Raw genomic sequence first — 15,834 nt, forward strand, 5'->3', positions numbered from 1 at the left:
TAAGCTAGAGGTTTTGGGTTCGATTCCTGGAACAATAGAACGTAATAACAGAGAGAGTGTTATCCCCTTGGTGAACTTACCCAACATGAATCGGATTAGTCGTGCACATATGTTGGATGGTTAAAACAAAAAAGTAGAAGTCCTACCTCACTGGCAATAGCTAAGAATAGTCACTGATTTTCAGGAGGTGTTGAATGGAAGATCTCATTCTAGGAGAATACTTGAAACAAGAATTAAAACAGAAGCTAGACCAAATTCGATTCAACAGATTAAACGATGGTTAACACATCGAAAATATCATCAAAAGTTATAAAATAGAAAGAAAAAAATCTGTTTGCTGCAATATTAGATCCATGTAACAAATTGAAATGCACACCTTAGAACCCCTAAATAGTTCTGCGCATAACCATTGCATCAGCCAGCAGATAGCTACTCTTCTATACACCATAATAACAACTCAAAGAGTTACATACTAAACTTTTCTTTTATAATTCCAATAGATAATATCATCCTCATTCCTCAGACATAAACAGCAAAGTCATTGCTGCTGTCGATCTCCGATTCGAGGTCTTCCTCTTCATCATCTTGTTCTGTTGTCCCGGCAGCATCTTTCCCTTCAGGTTTTGACACTTCTCCAGGTATCTTAGCTTCTTGTATCATCTTCATTATTTCTTCCACACTTTGCTGTAATTGCTCTGAAGCTTCTTCGTATTTCGCATGCTGACCATCCATTAGCTCTTTTGGAAGATTCCTTAAGAACCACGGATGTTTCTTTATCTCAGGAATAGTGATTCTCTGTGCAGCAAATTCGAACGTTCAGTTTAGATTAAGCTAACTATAACACATCGTGATACATGTTACATTAATGAACCATTATTGAGTCATGATTACACTAGCTTCTTTTTTGGCTGAATAGATCGATCGTCCCTTAAATTTACTAGTAAATTTCATTTAGACACGAATTATGACTTGTTCCAATTGAGCATCTGAACACATGATAAAGTTTTCCTATTAGACACTTCCGGCTCAAACTTTTGCACGTGTGCTCAAGGGCATATTAGGTAGATAAGTCAACTACTTGAAAGATGGTACCTCGTTAATTATGTGTTCAGGTACTCAATAAAATAGGTCATAGATTGAGTGCCTAAATGAAATTTACTGGCAAGTTTAAGGGGTTGTCGATGTATTCCACCTTCTTTTTTCTTTTGATAAACGAGTTGAGTTGGGAAGAATGTTACCTTAGCGGGATTTGCAACAAAGATTCGCGAAAGGAGGTTCTTGCAATCTGCTGTGATTCGTACATAATCGGGTATGGAGTATTGGGCACTCATTATTCTCTGAAAACAAATAAAAGATTCTTTAGCCGATAATTGAGAACAATGGTTCCAAAATTTTAACACAGTCGTACTAGTTCAAACATCAAATGAAAGTATACGCGACTCACCCCAATGGTTTTCCTGAAGTTTTTTGGATCTTCAGGATCCTCAAAAGGATATGCTCCTACTAGCATCACATACAGTGTCACCCCGCATGACCATACGTCTGCGATCTGAAAATGCATAATGATAACATGAGCAGAATATTCAAGTGAAACTAAAAAGAATACAATCATGTAACCAGGCATTCAGATACTCTAAAGGCCATATGAGAATTAAAGTATTTCACAAAGGAACTGCAAATTAGTACCTCATCCAAATTCTTTAACTTTTTGTGCATAATGTAGAGTATTCTCTATAAGCCGATATCTATTATATGGCAAAAGTACAGTCAATGCGGCTATGCCAGACAAACAAAGGCCCCTTGCAACATGGCTGAAGGGGAAAATAATAAGGTAGAATTAATAGGCCGATTTTATAATTGTGATCATGGCTGAGGGTTTGTTCAGCTAGTCTGAGAGGAATGAACATGAAAAAGAAAAATAATCAGTGAAACAGAACGAAGAGTTTTTTTTTAAGTAATGGATAATGGTCTAAGAAGAGAGCTTGCCTTCCCATCATATTCCTTCCGTGAAAGGACCTCGGGGGCAATGTAAGCAGGCGTTCCTACTGTCGACTTTGGTTGTGAATGCAACAACCCAGACTGCACGATAGTATACATAACTACATTAAACGCCATGTAAAGTGTAACTCAACCAAGCTTCTCTGCTAATAAACAAGAACAAACCTTGGAATAACCAAAATCGCATATTTTTAGACGTGGTGAAGGACTTCCATCAAGAAGAGTGTTTTCCAGTTTCAAATCCCTGTGACAAATTTCCTACAGGAAAATAGAGGCAACAACTTGAGAACAGAAACTCGTTAGAAAGATGATTATTGTACAAAACGTCGACGTATTTTCAAATTTACCATGGTATGACAGTAGCTGACTCCAGATAGTAGCTGTTGAAAGAAGAAGCGAGCCTGTTCATTGGCACAAAAATGAAGATGATAAGTACAACATCTCATTCTCATCGAGCTTAGGAATAATACAAGAAATTGTAGATATCTGTATAACCTCGTCTTCACTAAATCTGCCAGCACTGCAAATTCTAGCAAAAAGTTCTCCACCTGCTGCATACTCCATAACAATTGCCAAATGCGATGGAGTAACCAAGACCTACAAAAAAGGGGCATCGCCATGTTAACTGTGAATGTGTAATCGTCCGTTGAGTACATTGCCATTCAATATATATATGCCAAGTAGTTTAACGGAAAAGTATCAACAGCAAAATGAAAATATTAGAACAGTGTGGTACTTAACACGGAACCAAGATTAATGCCTAACTCGTGCTAACATCTATTCAAATACTAACTCAACAGCCAAGAAGGTAACTAACTGCTAAAAGCTAATTGGCTTATACTTTATTTATGATAAAAGAAAGGAACCATAGATGGGTAAGATGCAGGGGAAAGAAAGTTACAAATGACACTAAATAGGACTTAGGATAAGAAAAAAGTAACAACGAGCAATAACGGATCAACGTTTATGCTTTAAGTACCATATCAGATGATAATATTGTGACAATAAATCTTATAGACATACTCAACAAAATGGAGTGACTTAAAAATTGAGACGTCTAGATTGGCTTTAGACCTGCAGAAGATTCAGCGCGATCCTATTAGAGATTAGTCATTTAACGTAAGAAATAATTTTGCATGAACACTTAGACAACATGACTTATTAGATCGAATGTACTTATTCGATCTAATAGTATGATTTTGCCGTATCCAGACTAATACCAACCCAAGCCCTTTCATGCATAAAGTGTGACCAATTAACCAACCAACAAAACCACTTGTTACAAATAAGATCTTGTTGTTGCATTGAAAGAGATAAATCATGTTGACTAATCTGGCTTTGAGGCAGGTCAGAATGATGGTGTTATATGGAGTATAATAACTTATCAAGTTAAATGGGAGTAGTAGATTGCAGTCTCCGGTCTAAAAGCATCACTTATCAACAATATAGTGTGTCACTTAACAACAATATAGTGTGCACAAGAAATGAAGAAAACAATCAATCCATTGCCAACTACATAAAAAATTGGGCCAACCAAAGATATCTAACTAAAGATTAAGCCCCGTGAAGTTGTCGTTAGCATTCCACAAAATTCATCATTAAAAGTCAATATTACAGTTTCACAAGAGGGGCTTATCTAATTGGAGTACCGATGCATAGACTAGAAAAGGACCTGTAACTTGTGTGTTGAATTTTTAAGTTTAGAACTAAAGGAATTACATAATACACACTCCTGCTGATTTATTCAATATGAGCTCCTGCTTACATTTATAGAATTATTGAATTACATTTCTGTTTCCACTTTTTTTGCGAAGCCATCTCAACACTGCAGGGAAATACTCAATATACACAGTTAAAAAGACAGAGCTATCATAATTTATCTCTATTTTCACGATACTGTGGAGCCATCTTAATACGTCTATTATATCTATCCAGGTGTGAAAGGCATGATGATTGCTATGATCTCTATACTGGGAAGGCTAAGCTCTACCGAAATCTTTTGTTTCAGGAATTCAACAGGGAAAAAAATGTTGTTTTAGACAACATAACAGATTCTTTGAGCTGAAAACATTGGAAAGATATGCATTTCTAAGGTATACAAATAGGTATAAAAGAAGTATTTACCTCTTTAAACCTGATAATGTTTGGATGTCTCAGCGATCTATGATTTATAATTTCTCTCTGCACATTCTCATCAATCTGCGACAAGAATAAAGTAACTGCCACATCAAGCTAACAGAATGGAAGGAGGAAACCATTGCTACCATACTGTAATAATAACTGTTACATCAAAGCACCTTGACTCAACTTAGTAACTGAGGAGAAAAATGTACTTAAAAAGCTTCTGCAATGGGCCAAAATTGCTCCTTTTTACTTGCCTTATAGTTGAATCAGTAACAACATAATGTCTACTGCAATTCAAACTAGAACACCTAATCAGTTTTTTTTATTTTAAAAAAAAAAAAAAAAAAAAACTTTCTTTTTTCAAGATTTAGCTCAATTAAAAACTTTTTGCAAACACTCAAAGTTCCAAAACCTCAAACAAATGTAATTTTTTGTTTTTTGTTTTTTGGGGGCTGAAGGTTAACTAGAATAGACAACTGGCATGAAAAATCTTCCCAAAACTAAAATCAAGCTCAAAGTTGTGGCAATGGAAGATCAAAGTGACACAATTATAGTAGAACCTAAAAGAGTTCACTACAAAAAGCAACCAAATAAGCAAATCCAGCACAATACATAACCTAACAAAGTGAAAAACAGTGACAGCACCTACAAACAAAAATACAAAAGTAAACTTTTCTGACAAAAGAAGTCTCACCTTTTTCCCTCTTTCTATATATTTGACAGCAAAAAGCTCCTTTGTCTTCTTGTCCTTCACTAACCTTGCCACCCCAAAATTCCCAGCACCAAGTTCCTTCAATAGCTCATATTTTTCCTCCATTCTATATAGTTCACTCCAATAAAAAAACTACACACTCACAAGCTTTCAAATCTCAAATTCAAAACAGCAAAAATACCCAAATCAAGAAAGACAAAAAGGCTCAACCGTTGATAATCAAAAGTACAGTTTCCTGACTAATTCTTGATTTTCACAATTCTCAGTAGTACTGCTATTTATAAATGAAGACAAGATGCATAAATCAATTAAAGTATGTAATGAATGAAAAAAGAATCCAACGCACAATTGGTTAAACTAAACGACACGTATGTTATTAATTTAATATTGAGGGGTTGGCTTCAAAGTTCAATAAGGCCCCGTTTGGACATGGTTTGGTTTCAAATCATGATTTCAAATCATATTTGGACAAACAATTTGAATATTTTAAATTGTACTTTTTTTTATAGACATAAAAACCCTATAAATTATAAAAACTATTAAAACATTCTCAATTCTTATACAATCTTACCAAATGAGCAAATCATAATTTATAACAAAATTAGTATACTACTAGAAGGCTTTTCTAAAAAAATGCAACATCAATTAATCAAATTTTGCTTCAATAAAATAAAAAATTTAACATGAATAGTAATGTAACTACTATTTAATATAATCTTCCCACATAAATTAAAGATCGATAGATATAAATAAACGTTAGTGGAAGTTAATGAAATTGGTAAATGATTGATAGGAGTAATTGTTAAAATTATTTACCAACTTATGAGTTTTTTTATAAAATATTAACTTATGGATTAAATTTTATATTTAAAAAAATTAAAATCATGGTTTCAAACCCAAACCAAACATTTTTAGATGATTTGGGTTCAAACTATAATTTCAAACCACGATCATGATTTTGATGGCCAAACGTTGGTTTGAAACCATGGTTTCAATTTTGATGGCCAAACGCCTACTAAGTGTTGAAGTGACAGATTATCTGACACTTGGTCATGGCTGAGGTGCATGTACTTATTTAAGCTTGTAAAATGGGGCATACGATAAACTTTTCAATTCAATTAAATAAACGTGCGGCAAGAGTGGGGTCCATGTTAGTGACTTGGGGTAGTTGTAAGTAGCATTTAAGAATATATTATCCAATCATAAGTCACCCCTAAATTAAGGCAGAAATGGTTTCCCCCTAAATTAGGTTTGCCGACCTTCATAACAAACGTTTAATTTGCCATTTTGGTTTGGTTTTAAATACTCCATCCGTCCATATTACTTGATCACATTATTAAAAAAATATATCTCAAATTATTTATTTATTTATAAAATTAAGATAAAATTAATTAAATCTTTCTCATCTTATCCTTAGTATTAAATGTTCTTATCTTATCCTTAGTATTAAATGTTCTTGAAAATAGTCAATATTGATTAGAATGTATTTATTGAAAAGAGATCGGGATAAGGTAGTAAAATACATCTTTTATTTATGATTTCTGAAGGGGCGTGCAAAAGGAAAAATAGCCAAGTAATATGGGACGGAGGAAGTACTCCATTTCGATTTATGTGAACTTATTTATTTTTTAGTCTGTGCCAAAAAAAAATGACTCATTTTAATATTTAGAAATAACTTACCTTTATACAATGATTATAGTCACATAAAATATATGTGACTCATTTAACACCACAAATTTAAAAGTCATTCTCTTTTTTCTTAAAATTCATGTCCAATCAAATGGGTTCACATGAATTGAAACAGAATGAATAATTTATTCGTTATGGGTGCCATAATTTTCACCAAATGGAGTTAAAGTACTTAAAAGAATTCGACAATAGTATATATCAATTATCAATATAAAATAGTTACCTATCTACGCAAGTAATTATTCAGCAAAAAGAGCCACTAGTTGTTGGAACACTTTCTTCTTAGTTTCTTGAAATACACATGTTATTCTTCTTGTAGCTTGAATAGATAGGAAGAAATTACATAGTGTTATTACATCCGCAAAATTTGAATTGAGATCTCATAGTTCTCAACTCACACTTTTGGGTGCTAATTCTTTACAAATGTTATTTAGTTATATCAAATCAACGCGTGAGATGTGTAAATAAAACATAGATATCTTGCGGGCAGAGGTGGATTCAGAATTAAAAATATATAAGTTTCTAGTTTGACCTCAAATTAATAGTATTGTAATAATTGGGTTCACGCCCAAATATTTTTAGTTATTTAATAATTTCTTAATATATGTATTATTAAACTTGGTGCGTCTTGTGGGGTCATTTTCCTTTATTCATAAAATGGACATACGAGATTGTCTTGTGGTTAGTGGTGCACGAAGAAAATCAACAAACCGCACCAAATCGAGTCAAATCGAGAAAAAAGTCAGACTAGTGGTTTGGTGTTGAAAAAAAAAATCGAACATAATTAGCTTGGTTTGGTTTTAGTTAAAAAAAAAGTCAAACTAAACCAAATCAAACCCAACACTATATGTATTCAAATTTTAAAATATTTTATACATAAAAAAACTTATTTGTAATGTAATTTATAAATATTTCTTAAATTTTTTCATAGTTTTTTTGTCTTTTATCATATTATTTCAAGCTTGAACCTAGAATTTTGAATGTCAATAAGTTTTATATCGCATGGATGTTATTAACTCAAATAAAGTCCAAACCAAAACCAACTTAACACTAATTCTAATACTAAGAATGACAATAATATTAGATATCTATTCTTTAGTTTTTGCATAATTAGTTTAGAGAGTGAAAATACATAACTTAAGTTTTTTCTTTGTCATGTAATTAATACTTATTAGCCGTACTTATTTTAGCATGACTTAGTATTTCTAAATTATGTCATTTTCTTTATGGCTTATTAATTAGCAATATTTATTCTAACCGATTTTATTATCTTTTTTGTTGGATACAATGTCATCACCCGTCTTGCATTTTATGTTATTTTCTTAAGAACCGCTTTAATTATATAGTTGTATCTTACTAGAACTAAAGAAATATTTGAAGTAAAAACCCGAAAAACCCGATGTTGAAAAACTCAAATTTTATTGGTTTGGTTTGATTTATAAATTTAAAAACCCGACGCAATTAGTTTGATTTGGTATATTGTAAAATTCGAACCAACTCGATCCATGTACACCCCTACTTGTGGTAAGTAATTAATGGAAATTGGTGCGTCTTTCTTTGGTACTTCTTCTATAATTAATTAATAATTGTGCATATGCTAAAAATATATCACTTATAATATAATATGTGATGGAAAGTGGAAGTTATAAAATAGGCTAAATAAGTTTAACTGTTGGAAACATTTGAATCCTACCGTTGGTGGTCGGTTGGTTGCTTTCATTATGTTTAATTTGATGATGCTAACTTCTTTTATGTCCAAATTACATGTCAGCATAACACCCTCCCCCTCCACTTCTTGATATTATAATTAATCCTGAAAAGATCTTCCTTTCATTATTATTATGATGCCTCCATTTGCATTTTCTTTATTTTATTTTTAAGATTTTATTACTTTTTAAGGGGGACAAGGGACAAGGGACAAGGGACAAGGAAGAGAGAATATTACATAATGATATCCGATCCTGTATTATATTACATACATATACTAACTTTATCTCTTGTGATGTAATCCGATTGCCTATTCACTCATTATTTTTCACCGACCAAACTTGTATATGAATCTAGTTTTAGGTACATGAGTGACTCTTAACTATGTATGTTAAAAGGTTTTTAGGATTCGCCCGAGGCTCGCCCTTAGGCGAGGCACTTAAAAACATCTCGAGGCTCAGGTGTGGGTTTTGTTTTGTGAGGCTTACACCTCAAGCGTTCGCTTGTGCATTCTAAACATGTATATCGCTTAACAATCAGGGCTCACCCATCAAATCTTACACAAATCATGCGTTATTATTTTTTTAATTAACATTGTTGATCCTCAAAACGTCGATTTGTTCTTTAAAGATTCGGATGAGTCGATATCGGTCAATGGTGCGAAAACACTCTCCGGTGTCGAATTTCAAAAACCAAATTATTTAAAAAGAGTCAGAAAAGTTCCATCAAGAACTCAAATAACAAGCTATAGCATTGTATTTTTACTCATTGAGGACATTTGTGATTGTGAATATGATCTGAACATTTCATCTCGAAATAGATAACCGAAGTGTGTATCTTCATTTGCTATTGGTCTACTTGTCTTAATTAGTTCTAGCCTTTTAGGTCTCTCATAGTTTTCAAACTTCTATTATATTGGGATTTGAAAGTAATTTTATACTTTTTCATAAAGGAGTAATTTTTAAAACTATATAATAGAGAGAATATATTGATTTTTTGTCTTTTAAATTAGGGGTAGGGGAATGAGAAATGGAAAGAGGATTACAAGGTGGTGAATCGAACTCTTACCAATAAGGTGAAAGCCAGGTAGCCAATCAAATGAGCTACTAAGATTTCCCAATTTAATTGATTATTTACGTTTAGTAAGGTAAAATGTGTAGTTTGATAACAATTTTTTAAAGCAATCATGATTTTCTAATTGTAGTTGATTTTCATCTCATAATAACTCTAACACTATTGCATTGTAAAAGATATTTATTTTCTATGAATTTCTTAAACCAATTTTAATTTTCTCAAACTTTTAAAGCACCTTTTCTATTTTCTATGTCATTATGCTATTTTATTAATTTGTATTAAAATTTTAAACATTAATGGGGCTTACATCCTATGTCTCAAGGAATACGTCTCATCATGTATTAAGCGCAACACCCCATCTCATTGCCCCGCCTTTTAAAGCCCTGAATGTCATCACAAACATTCAAATATCTTCCATAAATGCAATTCTAAGTTTTTCTTTTAATTTTTTTTTTTTTTTTTTTTTAAAAAAACGAATACCTTCTTTTCAGGCTATACCATCAAGGATTATTTGTCGAAGTCTCTCGTACCATAAATGTTGGTACAATTTCGCTCTACCATTTCCCTCTTGCTTTTTACTCTAACCCCCTATAAGTAATAAATTTTTCTTTTTTAGAACTAAAAAGTTTCTTTTAAGCTGTGAACAAATTTCAAACTGGGCTCCTTGAGTATAATACAGGGCCTTCGCAAGGTAAGAAGGCCCAGTAAAAACGATGAGTATTGCTAAGCCCATGGACCAAAATGAGGTATTACTGAGATAATTCACTAACCAAACCGACAAAGTTAGGGTCGTGACCCATGAGAAAAAATCATTTTTTTGTGCGGAATATCCTTCAAAGGCACTGGTATTTAATTTTTGAGTCCTTTGCCTAAAAACTCATAGATTTCAGGTTCGAATCCCTACTCAGTCAAATATTAAAAAAAATTGCAAGCGTATTAGAGCAAAATTAGGCCTATTCGGGCAAAGTTAGCCTTAAGGCAAATCACTGCCTGAATAGGCCTAATTTTGCTACAAACCTCTGCCTTGAGAATTTTTTTTTTTTTTTTACTGAGCTGAAGTTCGAACCCAGAACCTCGGAGTATTAGGCGAAGGGAAAAAAATTAAAGACCAACAATTTGAGGGGCAAAAACAAAACAAAAAAAAAAAAAGACCAGTGCCTTTGAAGGCCAATCGTGCAAATGACCTTGAAAAAATCATTTTTTTTGCGCGAATTGCCCTTCTTTTAGGTTGGTCTTTAAATTTTGTCCCTCAAATTGGTGATCTTTAAGTTTTCCTTCACTTGAAATGGTGGCCAAAAATACTGAGATTTTGGGTTCGAACCCCCCGCTCAGGCATAAAAATAAAAATAATTTCGCAAGGCAAGACTTTGAAAAAAATGTGCCTTATGCGGCATAGGTTGCCTTAAGGCATAACTAAAGTTCGCATTTAATCCGGCAGAGGCTGTCTTATAAGACAGACTTTTAGTGATGCCTTAAGACAACCTCTGCAAGAGTATGCCGCATAAGGCATACTTTTGCAAAAGCCTTGCTTTGCGATTTTTTTTTTTTAATGCCTGAGCTGGGGTTCAAATCCAGAACCTCATGGTATTCTAGCTGAAGGGCAAGAATTAAAGACCAACAATTTGAGGGACAAGAATTAAAGACCAACAATTTGAGGGACAAAAATTAAAGACCATCTCGAATAAGGGGCATTACTGCGAATTGCCCTGAAAAATTGCACTTTTGGGATGGTCTTTAATTTCAAAAAATTGAGTGGATTGTTCTTCATATGGACCGGTTTTTAATTTTTGCCCCCAGATTGGTGGTCTTTAATAGTATCTTATAAAATTATGCCTGACAATGGGGCATAACTTCTATATAGAAACTATGCCTTAAGGCATAGTTCTGTAGGATAAGTTAATTTCTACATAACTATGCCTTAAGGCATAACTTTATCCCGAATAAGAATTTTTTGTTTGTTCTGTTGGGGTTCGAACCCAAAATGCCAGTGTATTTTCGGCCACTTTTTTAGCCGAAGGCCAAAAATTAAAGACCACCCTGAAATAAGGGCATTCCTGCAAATTGCCCCTGTAATATTTGTCTTTCAAATGAGCTAGTCTTTAATTTTTGCCCTTCAAAATCGAATTTATGCTGGGGTATAACTTGTTAGATGTTATGATGCGAAAATATAAACTTATGCCACGAAAAAAAATTGTTTGTCTTGAGGGGTGAAAATTAAAGACCAGCACAAAATAAGGGCAAAAGTGTCAATGACCTGACTCATGAGTGATCTTCATTAATTTAAGGGGCTCTATATGCTGCATGTCAATTTGAACTATATTTTTATTACTCAGAAGCAGTAATTCTCTGGTTAAAACAAAATAAGAAGAAAGAGGATAAAATCTTCCACTAATTATGTAATATTTATTTCGATGACCAAAAAAAAAAAAAAATCTCACGTTATAGTTCATCCTTCTTCTAAAGAAAAATCAATTGTAAGTAATCTTGCATAACATAACTAATACGTGAACCAAACAATTCCTTATAGTTTTTGGATTTAATTTAATTATATCACCGCTTCTTTGACAATCTATATGAAACAAAAACGAAAAACTTCTTGTTAGCTGCTTATTTGCTATTGAGAATTGACTCATATGCATGTATTTTTACGGACATGAAACAAATGTTTGATAATTATTTTACTTAGAAGAGTATTTGTTTAAACGATAATTTTATTTCTTTTATAAACGTTTCACTTCATAACACTAGATATTTGTTAGTGTTAATTATAAAAGTATATGCTCAAACTGATCTTTATCGCTCTCAACCATATCACTTCATTAACAATCCATTAACATGAACACGGCGAGTTTGAATTGTTTTTTTAAACGTTAAATATATTGGGCTAATTTACTTTATCAAAACTATATTTATTTAATTTTGCTTAAGAACTCGACAATTCATATTAGACCAAAAAAGGCATGCTCCAGTAAAGTTACTTCCATATTAAATGTTCAATGGCGTAGTAGATTCAAGTACGTGTATAAGAGATCATATTATTGTCTTCTATCATTAGAGTTTAAATTTTATCCATCGTTAGTGCAAATATTTTTTTATATTATCAGTTTATTCAAATGATTTTTTTTATATTATCAGTTTATTTAAATGATATTTATAAGTAAACCTTCTTAAAATTTGAAATTTGAAAATTTGAAAATAAAATACATAACCATATAAATAAAAATAACTTCTTAATGTAAAAATTATTTATATTAATAGTTTATATTATATAAACTCTATTAAATAAAGTAAGAGTCATTCTTTAACTTTTTTTCCTTGACCACGTGTTTTTATTGAGAATAAGAAGAATTTTACCTACTCGTAGAGAAGACCATATCTAACTTCTTAATGTAAAAATTATTTATATTAATATTTTATATTATATAAACTCTATTAAATAAAGTAAGAGTCATTCTTTGACTTTTTTTCCTTGACCACGTGTTTTTATTGAGAATAAGAAGAATTTTACCTACTCGTAGAGAAGACCATATCTAACTCTACCAACTTTGTTAGGACCAAAAGTCCATAAAGAGTTTTCGCTATTCCTACCCTTTTTTTCCTTTTCTTTTTTTGATTTGGATGTTCAAAGAATATTCTTTGGCTTAATAGGTTGATTCGTGTACCAAAAAAGAAAATTAAAAGAGAAAGAAAGATCACATGTGAAGACGATTACGTACCACACTCACAAAGTCACATGTGTGGGCCCGTTTTTTATAAGTCTTGAAATATTTTTTTGAGTGTTTGAGTTTGATCATAGTAATTTTGTCTTTTACGCTTAAAATAAGTTCAAAAAATAAATTGGGGTAAATTTCTCAATTTTTTTTTTTTTTTAAATTTTATAGTTTTACTATAAAAATTTTTTTTAAATGCTCAAACGCCTATGTTGTGTTTTATGAGATGGAGGGTCTAAAATGAGATTTTGATAAGAAATACTAGTGTATAGGGCAAAGGGTGATATAGGAAACATGTGGGTACCATTATCATGTTCAAACCATGTTACTTTTGTTCAACACAGCACACAAGATTCACGTCCATAATTTCCTAATGTACGTACCAAACGATTGACATAATGACAATCCATTATTCCATTGAATTATTTTTTTGTTGCAAAATATATCATGATGGTTTTGAGTTTATTTGGGTCTAAAATCTTTTAGATAACCAGCATGTTTTTATTGAGTCTAGCTAGAAGTGATGATAGTGAACTAACTCAATCTTCTTACATATGCTTGCAAGGTTTACACATCTTTTTCCTCTTTATCATTGAACCCTAGTGCTTGTGTAGTAGTGTGTCCATATATATTCTCTATAGGAAAGTTAATACAACTTAAATAAGTAAAAGTATATAATAGATATTAATTTTTTTTAACCTTCTTTGTGTACTTACTTTTTTACATTTTGGATTCCTCACACATGGCAGTATATATACACAGACATATACATACATACCCATTAATATAGAGCAGCTATTTAATAAAAAAATGGTAATTGCAGTCTATGTTTAATTTGATTGATTCAGAGTTAATTGTCATATGAGTAGAGTTCGAGAATTTTAATACCTTTAACTGCAACAAATTATATGAGAACACAAAAAAAAAAAAAAAAAAAAAAGGATCTTGAAAACCAAGAAATCAAAGATCACCCAACTTATTACTGTTTCGTTAGTGCAAATAGTTTTTTTTTTTTTCACCTTCCTTCCAGCACAATCACCAAAAAGGTTATATAGATATATAGATGATAACTAACGTAGATTAAGGGCCCGTTTGGCCATAAATACCAAAAACGTTTTCAATTTTTTTAGAATTTTTGAAGTTGGAGTTGGAATTGGAGTTGTGTTTGGCCATAGTTTTTGAAATTATAGTTTTTGGTGAAATGTAGTGTAAAAAAGTGAAAAAAGTTGAAATTTTTTGAAAAACAAGTTTTTCTTATTTTCAATATTCCGGAATACAGCTTCGGAAAAAAGTGAATAATTTTTATGGCCAAACGCTAAAAGTAAAAAAAAGTGAATAATTTTTATGGCCAAATGCCCACTAACAGTTAAAACATCATAAGCTAAATTTATACATAATTAATAATCATTACGTGGGTTTCCATTGTCGAATTTAGATTTTACCGCTTTACGTCTTTTCCTTCTAACTGCCGACATTATTACTTTGAATTATTATCATCAAACTTTTGTTGCCTTATAACAAAAGATTAGATAATTGAGAGAATTATTTATGTAGATTAATTTTTTTCATTTTTTGGAACAAGTTGTACTGACTTTGAGCACTTATTATAAAGTGAAAAGACTACAAAGAATGGAAATATTTTGTATCAACTATCGACATCTGGATATCATTAAGACTGATTCTGCAAATGAAAATTAAAAGTTAGGAGTAAGAAAAGTGAGATTATTCTACGTGTCAATTTAGCAGTTGGGATCCTATTCAAAAGCCAAGATATGGACGTTCTTGTTCACTTGTTAATTATAGACCACCAAAAATATATTCATTGAAAGGCACGTTTGCATGTAAATGAACAAAATTGCTTATGGATAAACCCTCAAATCAAGTTAAGTTATACTTGTTTAAGTTAAACTCAACAGTTGTATTAGATCAAACTCTTGTTTGTCAAGCAGAGTCTTACGAAATCTTCCCATTTCATCTTCAATTACATCAAAATATAACTTTGCAGGGTCCCAATTAATTAATTAATTAATTAATTCGAAAAAGGTTTTGTTCTTTGCAAGATCTATCTCATGCTTGGTATTGCATAATTTTATATGCCTTGGATATATATATATATATATATATATATCGTTGTGCACTTTTTTTTTCTCTTTAGGTCGTTGTGCACCTGTCATCTCTTAGCAAAGTAAAAATAGGTTGATGGGCAAGCCCCCTCTCCCTTAAGAGCTTTTTGATTGTTAAATTATAGTAGGACTAAGCAACATCCAACAGCTCCAGTCCTTCTGGTTTTCACTAAAGTGGCTTAAGTAGCCCTCGAGGAGTTCCGTATATGTGTGTGTGTGTATATATATATATATATATATATAATTTTTCTTCACATCTAACATAATCACGGTTCCGTTACTTTAATTATGCACCAATAGTAAGAACTATTACGAACAAGAAATATTTAAAATATGAGAAAAGGATGCAAGAATATGGTATCATGCATGCCATACAAGTAGTGGCATGTTACTCGTAAGAACATTCCATACTTTCTTAATTTAAAATACCGCAACATGAAATTGATAATCCTCTAATTAGTGACACTTACTACTAAATCATGAATATGAAGATTAAGATGATGTAATTGAGTTCTTAATTAGTGGGTACATTCCACAAAATCCAAAATTTCCATACATAAATCACCTTGGGCTTTTTCCCCTTTTTCTTTCTGCAAAATTGATTTTTAAAAGGAATTTAACATTCTTTTTGTAGATTCTCATATGTGGGGACTTTAGAATTCAACCTTGGCCACCAAGTTATGGTTACACAAATTAG

General features: G+C 31.8%; 1 protein-coding gene across 1 annotated transcript; it reads right to left on the minus strand.

The window, feature by feature from the left end:
• Positions 1-233: 233 nt before the first annotated feature.
• LOC132030282 (serine/threonine-protein kinase SAPK3-like) lies at positions 234-5,235 on the minus strand. The gene is made up of 9 exons (XM_059419849.1): positions 4,817-5,235; positions 4,123-4,197; positions 2,494-2,595; positions 2,346-2,399; positions 2,164-2,256; positions 1,987-2,079; positions 1,445-1,549; positions 1,239-1,337; positions 234-795 (listed from the first exon to the last, which is right to left on the minus strand). The coding sequence occupies exons 1-9, from the start codon at positions 4,937-4,939 to the stop codon at positions 520-522; spliced, it is 1,020 nt and encodes a 339-aa protein (XP_059275832.1). The 5' UTR covers positions 4,940-5,235; the 3' UTR covers positions 234-519.
• Between the last annotated feature and the right edge of the window lie 10,599 nt (positions 5,236-15,834).

Source organism: Lycium ferocissimum, chromosome 9 (genome assembly GCF_029784015.1).
Source record: "Lycium ferocissimum isolate CSIRO_LF1 chromosome 9, AGI_CSIRO_Lferr_CH_V1, whole genome shotgun sequence".
Taxonomy (NCBI): Eukaryota; Viridiplantae; Streptophyta; class Magnoliopsida; order Solanales; family Solanaceae; genus Lycium; species Lycium ferocissimum.